This window comes from Buceros rhinoceros, unplaced genomic scaffold (assembly GCF_000710305.1).
Source record: "Buceros rhinoceros silvestris isolate BGI_N320 unplaced genomic scaffold, ASM71030v1 scaffold7771, whole genome shotgun sequence".
Classification (NCBI taxonomy): domain Eukaryota; kingdom Metazoa; phylum Chordata; class Aves; order Bucerotiformes; family Bucerotidae; genus Buceros; species Buceros rhinoceros.
The window spans coordinates 6,145-14,870 of record NW_010395955.1 but is presented as its reverse complement, the minus strand read 5'-3'; the positions used below and the strand labels follow the sequence as shown (position 1 = coordinate 14,870).

The 8,726-nt window shown below is 41.3% G+C and overlaps 1 protein-coding gene across 1 annotated transcript in view; it reads right to left on the bottom strand.

Moving 5' to 3' along the window:
- KIF13B (kinesin family member 13B) overlaps window positions 1–6,135 on the bottom strand; it is a gene marked incomplete at both ends in the record, with an annotated part of 110,344 nt that extends 104,209 nt beyond the window's left edge. The window contains one exon of the mRNA XM_010145722.1: window positions 6,042–6,135. Coding sequence (XP_010144024.1) covers window positions 6,042–6,135 — 94 coding nt within the window. The remainder of the gene's footprint in view (window positions 1–6,041) is intronic.
- Between the last annotated feature and the right edge of the window lie 2,591 nt (window positions 6,136–8,726).

The window sequence follows — 8,726 nt, the reverse complement described above, 5'->3', positions numbered from 1 at the left end:
AGCAGGAATTAATACAATGCCGGGAAAGACACAGCGAAGCAAAGGCCAGGCAATGCAGTCAGTTGACACCCATTTTCAAAGGCACTAAGATTTCTTCCTGTAAATGGCTTTGCTGTCAAATAGTGACTGTACCACATCACGCTGATGGTTCACCAAGCTCAAGATTCAATTTCTGGCTGTGTCCAACAGCTGATAACTTCTATGTAAGATGCATGAACAATTGGGGACACATAGATAAAACACCGCCTAGGATCAGGCAGCTCTCCACAAGGTTCTTCCTAACAGCAGGCAGGATCCTGGAGTATTTTCAAGACGTGCATTTTTCCCATGACTATAAACCAGTAATTGCCTCCCATTGTTTTCTTGGGGCAAGGAGCTCTGCGGATTTACTCCCTATATAGCACTGCCTTCATACATATTCCTCATTTTCTCATTATGCCCATTCTTTCCTAAGGTAGAAAAAGGGAAGTGTGCACCCCTACGTGCTCCCACTATCATACATTATTTCCAACAGCCCAAGCGTTCCTGGTTACTCCAGCAGTCAGCATTTCCAGTTTGTATTTACACACACATACAAGAAGAACTCCCACATAGTCCTGTCAGCATTTCTTCTCTAGGCATCCTGACTGTCTGTATGCTGCTTTGGAAGAGATGAGCAGAATCGATTAATTGTGTGAACACTGTAAGATTCTATAACTTAGATAAAGTATCACAATCCTGTTCAGAGTTTTGCTAACCCTTCCTTTAACTGGGGTTTCTGCCTACCATTCCAAATACACCATGTATTTTAGTGAACTGTACAAGTTATATATGCACTTCTTCACAACACAGAGAAATTATTTATTTATAATTGGTCAAAGCAAGTTTTTCACTGGTTAAAGGACATTTTCCCCAACCAACACACTCCCTATTTATAACTTTGGTAAATCGATTTACATGCAAGTTTTACCACCTCACTATTCAGGCATTTCCCATGCAGTCAGCCACACTGAGATTAGCATTTTCCATTTTCATCAGGAGAGCGTGAGCTCTGTAATACTCCATACGGCAAGGGCTGGGAAGTCATGACTGACTTTCAGCTTTTAGCCAGGTTTAAGGAAAGTTCTCAAAAAGCTCTGGGCATTCGACCTATTACTGAACAGAGCATCTTTTTGCTTTTTGCAAACTTTTGTGTTAAAGCAGAATACAAAGCTTGGCTCAAAAGATATGTTTTAATTATAATTTTCAAATCTAGAAGTTGCATCTGCTTGTTACCATTCATCCATTTCACACTTAACTCGTCACAATGAGTGAACTAACATCACTTGGTCCTTGAGAGTCCCTGGTAATTGTTTGCTGGCACCATTTTTTCAACAGTTATATCTTTGGCAGGTTTCTGTCTGTCTTGGTCCTAATCTTCATTTCTTCTTCAAAAGGATTAAACAGGTCTTCAGCTTTACAAGAGGAAAAAAACCTTTCAGTCCGAAGATGAACTATGGAAAGTTTTAACGCACTGAGGCTGTCTATTTCAACCTAACCACTGCCTGAAGTCCATCATTCATCTGAAATCAGTAATTTATTACTTACTTACTGCCTAAGTAGGACCTTTTTTATTGTTTTTTTTTCACTAAAGAGTGAAATTATCTTTTTTCTGTGAGTATTGGTTTTATTCTCTCAACAATCTTTAAATTCATTATGGAAGAAATTTCTCTTTGGGAGTATAATTATCAGCAGCTATGACAAGGTGTCGTTCACCTATAGCTCAGACAGGCAACCCTGTTTTAATTACAAGGAAAGTACTCCAGAACTATTTCATCCCACAACCTTGTTCAGAGCTGTCATTTGTATCAGAAAGAAAATAGCACTTGGAATGGTAAAAAACCCTTATAAAAGTATTCCTTTATAAGTAAAATATACTTGGGCTTCATCCGAAGTTCCTCATCAAAGCAGAAATCATCAAGCTCAGATGTTGCAAGGCTACAAAAATCCTCGAGTCTAAGATAATATTTCACCCCTTCTCTGGTTCCAGCACTCTTTAAAAAACAATCACATTAAGTTTCCGTATCATGACTCCATCAGCAAAAACACTGTCTGTGTGGATAGAAAAAAGTAAACTGGTTTAAAGCCAGGAATAGATACCTTAAATGCAAACCACTTCTTTAAAATATTTATAAAGATACTAACTAACAGTCGAAAAGGGAAAACCCAGCCCGGTTTAACACACTTGTCAGCTTCAGTTTAGCTGCACTCACTCCTTGGAATAGTTTTTACCCTGTGCCAGTCTTTGGAATCTCTTCTGCAAAACAAGAGGCAAAGCAACTATAAACCACAAACTGCAACAAAGGTACAGAGAAGTCAGCATTCCTTTCATTTTTAATCATATTCTCCTAATAAAAAGGCTCAAAGGGGTTTGCTGGGCAGATTTAATAAACGCTTTGTTTTACAAATATCATGGCTCATTCATAGGCCTGTGTCAGACTGATACACAACTGTTTTCTGAGCTTGTATCAGTGCCACATCAATTACAGTTATGTCTGCGGTACATAATAAAACTCCTTTGTCTGACCTGTCAAAAATAATAATTTTTAAAGTTTGTTTAATAAGTCTTGTTTGGGAAATGTAAAATGACAGCGCAAGCAAATTGATAATAAAAGAAATTATGATAAAAAAGGCTATAAAGGAACATAATTAGAGTCTATTTGAAGGTTCTCTGAACAAAATAATCCCTATAAACATTCCAGTTGTTGCCTAGGACTTATCTATTCACTTCAACCAAATGAGTTCACACCCTCTTTCAAGCCACCAAATAATAATTCTATGAGTAATCCTTGCAGCACACAGCAAACCTCGAGCTGATAAAGAAACTTCAGCCTTGACCTTTGCAACAGCGAGAGCAGATGACTGCGTAAGGCAAACAAAGACACGGACAAGTCATGCTAACGATACCATCCACTTACAGCCAGTCCCTGGAGGCTCACACAGCCTTGAGAGGGCAGGTTTGGATTTAAAGAGGTCACTTTGGGCAATTTGTGACAAAATTCAAGGCTCTGTAGCAAATAACGTTGTGAAAGCAACTAAAGAAACATGTAACCACGTCCACCCAGGATCATTTTCATTTTAATGTGAGAAACCACCTCTCAAGCAAACCCACACCCTCAGCAGCCCAAGGTCAGTAACAAAGCCTACCCAGCCCGGAGGTCATCCCATAGATTTAAAAATTGATCTTTAGTACGCGATCGGGTTGCTGAAACCTGCACAGCACTCTTCAGGGTTGCTCAGTAAAACAACCACTGGGTTTTTCGAGCTCAGGAAAGGTCGTTGCTTTGTTAAAGGAACAACAAACAGAAGGATGCTCGATTCCTGAAGTCGTATGAAAAGAGAAATCTCTTTTTGAGTGCATGGGTTTTACACGCATTTATTAATCCTCAAGTCTCTGGAGAAATGTGTGAATAATATATTCAGTTTGCAGATGCAGCAGAAAGTGAGGTCAATCAGTTATCACCAGATTTTCAAAACATTCCTTAATTTATAAGGCAGAATTTGAAACCTGAAGACCTGAAAATGTTTTAGTGGCAGCTACACCAACACAATTCGCTATCTCCAAGAGCCAGGTCCCCCACACCTCAAGTTGGGTATCTGTCAAAACATGAAATACATGGAGTGGACATTGCTGACATCTTCTGCACCCATTCACTCCCAGGTCATATGGGAAATCAGGAGAGGTGGGTGCAGCACTTTGAAACTCCAAACCCTGCTTCTCCTCTTTAATGAAAGGTCAACAGAAAAGAGCTTGTCAGGTATTTGCTATTTTAACTGATCTGACTGACAGACTTTTTGCAGATGGATGGACACATTACATAGATCTCTGGCCTGCAAGGACCAGTTGGGGGAGACAGGATGAATATGTGTAACTGTGACACCAGCCAATTCACCCATTGAACTACTCGCACCTTCTCATCTCCCACAGTTGGTACCTACCAGAGAGGGTGGAAGTGGAAAACCATGCATACTTCCAACAGTCATAAGTTGTCTTTCCAGATGTCACTCCCTGCCAGAGGACGGCTGAGTCATGACAAGAAGAGATGTGACAGAATGGATTTCTGTTTCTAAAATTCCTTTCCCAGTTCCTAAACTGACCTAGCAGTAAAGCTCCTCAGATTTTCAACATATTCTGCTTTGCAAGCATCTGAAGAGTGTGTTTACAGTATTATTTACTTTTCTCTGTTTAATTAAAAGCACTCTAGGTTTACCAGAGATCCTTCAGCTCACTCTAGAAACTAGACAAGACTGAAATAAAAAATAATGATTTTATAGCACAAGGCAAAGTTGTTGACAGTGGATGTGGAAACAGAAGCAGATCCTAAGCATAAATTAACTCCCAAACTCAAAAGAACCATAACTAAAACTAACCTCTTCCTCAAGCTGATATTTAAGATTCCTCTGACGGAGCTGCAGAAGCCCAAACAAATTAGCGGCAGCCTCTCTCAAGGGTATTTCATGCAAGACAGGACCTTGTTCCAAATCCTCACTATGTTTCTGAGATAGGTTGTCTCACTGTTAGTGCACTTAATGGGCCTCCACTTTTCCCTCTTCTGTGAAATCACCCCAGATAAATTTACTATGCTTCCTGCTCAGATTAGCAATGGGTATTTGTGAGAATGCAAATGAAGTATTCTTTGGTCTGGCACGCTGGTTTCTCACACTGGGCTCACCACCTCATCTGGGATGTCAAGGCGACTGCCAACCCATTCCTCCCTTGCCAGGGGCCACGATTTGCATGATGCATTTATTCTGTCATGGCTGCAGTACGAACATTGCTCAAACATATATTAGCGAGTATAAACTACACAGCATTTCATTGGTTGCCACGTTTTAGAGAAACTGTAAATAACATTCTCAATACAGCTCTAGCTAACCAGGCTTCTGAGAACCTTAATTTCTGGACATTTTGAGCAGTTCTAAAGGCTCAGATCAACGCAGGTATTTGGCAGCTAAGTAACACCCATGTTTCTGGAGGAGGCAGATAGTGATACCAACAAAACCACCCTACCACACACAGCCTGTTTGATCTTAAGTAACCTAGTAAAGGTCCAGCCCCACTGTCTGGAATCAGCCTTTCAGCTGATGACGTCAGAAAGTACATATTGCACCTGATGATCTCTTTCATTTGCCATTTACTGCCACTTGGGGTTGGGGAGTTTAAATTATCAGAGATCCAGTAAAGAAATCTACTGACCATGGACACGCAGTATAGCTTTACATGTAAAAGTTGATATGTTGCACTTAAACAAACCTCTTCTATGTGTTTAACTGAATTTTTCTCGCTTCTGTCACCCTGACGACCACTTCCTTTTTCTTTTCCCCCAGAAAACAGATCATGATTGATTGTAGATGTCCAGTAACGGGGTTTTGCCTTTTCCTGCACCCTGTTATTTTGTTTGATACAGACATTTTTCATTTCTTCCCTTTGCAAACAAGTAATAAATTAAGTAGTCACAACCTTAACCATTTCAACTATTACAGGACTTTTCGGCTTCACACTAGTTTAACAAACTGATGCCAGTTCCGACAGAAGCTGGTTCCTACCCTTAGCCAGCTTTCCAAGTATTTTTGATGTGTGTTATGCCCCACTGCCAGGAAAACACTCCTAGAGCTACTCCAGCATGTTCCCATCCCTTTTCATACACAATGAATACAAGGCCATTATAAACAAATAATTGTGAAAACGAATTTCATTCCAAAACAACAAATTGTGCCCTGCTCAAATTACTTTGTGGATTTAAATTTCTTCTGTTCATAATCGTACATGAGAAGAAACAAAGCAGTTCCCAGACCTGTTAATTGCTAACACATTGTTTAGAGCAGGAAAGAAATGCAGTAAGCACAAAGTTTTCAGAGCATCTTCCCAGCATGGTAAAAACACCCTTATTTTATAGATGATGGCAATTGCATTGCAGGAAGAATATACATTATTTTTTAAACTGAAAGACCTACATTTCCTAGGTGTTAACCTCACATTTGATTTATGAAACCTGACCTTCCTAATTCAAAAAAAATCTTACCTGGCATCTCCTTTTGAGAGGTTGGTGTTTACAGGATGAAGAATAACCTTGTTTGCATCCACATCCACCACACATTTTGTATGCAGATCAAGCTCTACAAAGAAATGAGAAAGTGTCAAGTGCTGCTCCTAAAGCACCAGGATTATATACAGCATTACTTCCTGCAGACACCAAATTTATTCATGCAGTCTGACAGCCCCCCATCAGCCAGAGAATAGAAACAGGACTATTGCCAAATTCCACTTCTGGAGTGTTTCTGATGGGATGGATCCTATCCAGCTTTAAAGCAGGCTCTCTTTTCAAAGCAAGAGCGAGCACTTTGGTTTCACTGAAGGACAACCAGCGTATACAAGGCAGTATGAAATTTCTTCTGGGGAAAGAACGATTAGGTACAGAACCACTTTGACAGCTCTTCTGCTCTCTCAATGCCTCACTCGGAGGGAAAGCTGCCTCTACCATCTGCATTTTCCCCGGCCACTGTTGTGACACTGCAGTGTGCCCTAGCAGCTGTCAGTCCTGGGGCAACCGCTTGGAGAAATTCAAGTCCCATCAGAAATAATTTAGGTGTAGAAAAGGGTTTATCCTTCCCCACAGGCTCCCAGTCAGCTGGAAAACCCAGCTCTTCCAAATGATGCTGAGAAATTGGGAGGTGTACTACGAGTAGCAAGAGTATTTGGAATGTATGAGAATTCTCACCCACAGAGGCGGGGGAAACAAAATAAAAGCTTCAGATAACACTGACAACCGTCCAAGGTATCCACCCAGTGGAGTTAGATGTTAAAAGAAAAAGCTAACAGCTACTTGCAGTCAAAGTCACTGCCTATGGACACAGGGGCCTGGCCAGAAAGGAGTGCATCTCTGTGCTCTTCCACTCTGATGCTGAACCTGCAAAGCACAGCCAAATGCCGATACCTCTAGACATGACACACGGCTCACACCCAGCAACACCCTCACCTGCTGCCCTGACGAGGGGCTGCACTAAGTAACCTCTGTAGGGGTTCAGCACCTCAGCTGAATCACCCAAATATGCTCCTGTCTAATCATGTTAATTATAATCCTCATCCTCCTTCATCTCCGCTCTTTCCTTCTTTGTCACCTGTACTTGCTCTTTCACCTGACAGCACCTTATAAACTCAGACTGGAAATCTCTTGGGCAGAGAGCGCAGATCATCATTGCACGGCATCTTGCAGACTTCTTGCTACTGTTAAGTAACACAACAAGAGGAAGCTTCTTTCATGGACATTTTTGGATAGAAATGTTAGAGCCCTTTGCTTCTTGAAACAATAAATAAAGCAAAGTGCAAGATTACTGGTCATGGCAGGCAGTCACACAAAACTGAAATCCTCCTGAACAGAACTGCTCCTCTGTTATTAAACCGTGCTTTTGCAGAAGGAAGAGGCAGACAAGTTTCAGAAGCTAGTGTTTACTTTAATTTATCCCCACACCCTGAAAGCCAATTTTCCTATCATTAATATGCAATACACGCTTGCCGAGATGAAATTATATTCTTCATACATCCCGTATCCGACAAGCCACTTTATCTTGGTCTGCCTGGTTAGTGATTAACATTCTGTATTGCAGTGACCTGCTTTTCCTCCACTACTGAAGAAGGTTTTTACACGCTCCTCTCCTTATGCAAAGCACAAGGTACGTGCACTCTGTATATAAGCAGTATGGGCTCTATCACGTTTTTTAATCCATCTCTCTCAGAATGCTGATGGAAGGTTTTGCATCCATAACCATCCAGTGAACTCAAGGTCTCCCCAACATTAAAGGCTCTCTTCATAAAACACCTTTAGGAACGCACACAGGACACCAGAGCTCCTTAAAGTCTCCTGTTCTCACAGGAAAAGGAGAGAGAGTCAAAGCCAATTTGTCTGATGATTGTCACCAGAAAAGTGACATTAAAATCCCTCACTCAGGCATCCTGCAGCCAGGGGATAGTTTCAGAACACATGGTGAGCCAACAGCATGGTTTCGGAATACGTGGTGAGCCAACCTAACAGCTATTGCCAAACAGGGAGGTCTCAGTCCTTCCTTCTGGCTCCCTGTGCCTGTTGCTCACCTTCCACACATCCCCCATGCTCAACAGCTCCTCTGCAAGTCACTTCAAGTTACTTCAGTGGCAAAAAAACTATCCAACATGCAAAGTATACATGTTCAGACACACAAAAGGTTACACCAGCCCAGGGAAAGGTCTGAAAAGCATCAAAAGGCCACACAAACAAGTGGCAGACCTGTACAGGGGGAAAGAGGGGAGCCAGAAGAGTGAGACCTTCTCTCAGCAGAGATGAACTGCTACATCAGCTCATGGTGTCCTGTGAAAAAAACCTCTAAGAAACAGTTATATTCAGCCTCTAAGCTGGGTTATGTATCCAGACAGCCGTAAGGCTACTTATCCCAGTTACTTTGGCAAAAGACTCACATGGCAACTCTCCTTTTAGCTGAAGAAAGAGGTTAAATTCGGTTTTAACAGCACATCATACACTTCCCACAAATTCTGGCTCCATCACAAGGCCTGTCCTTTGATTCCCAATTGCTTTAATACTTCTGGTAGGTTGAGAGAGAAATCTTGTATTAGCCACCTCCAAAAAAACCTATGATCATAATTTCCACCTCACTAAGTTTTTGATATTCCTAAAGCAGGTTAGTCTTATCATCAAGGGATCTTCCCGCTCTTTTGG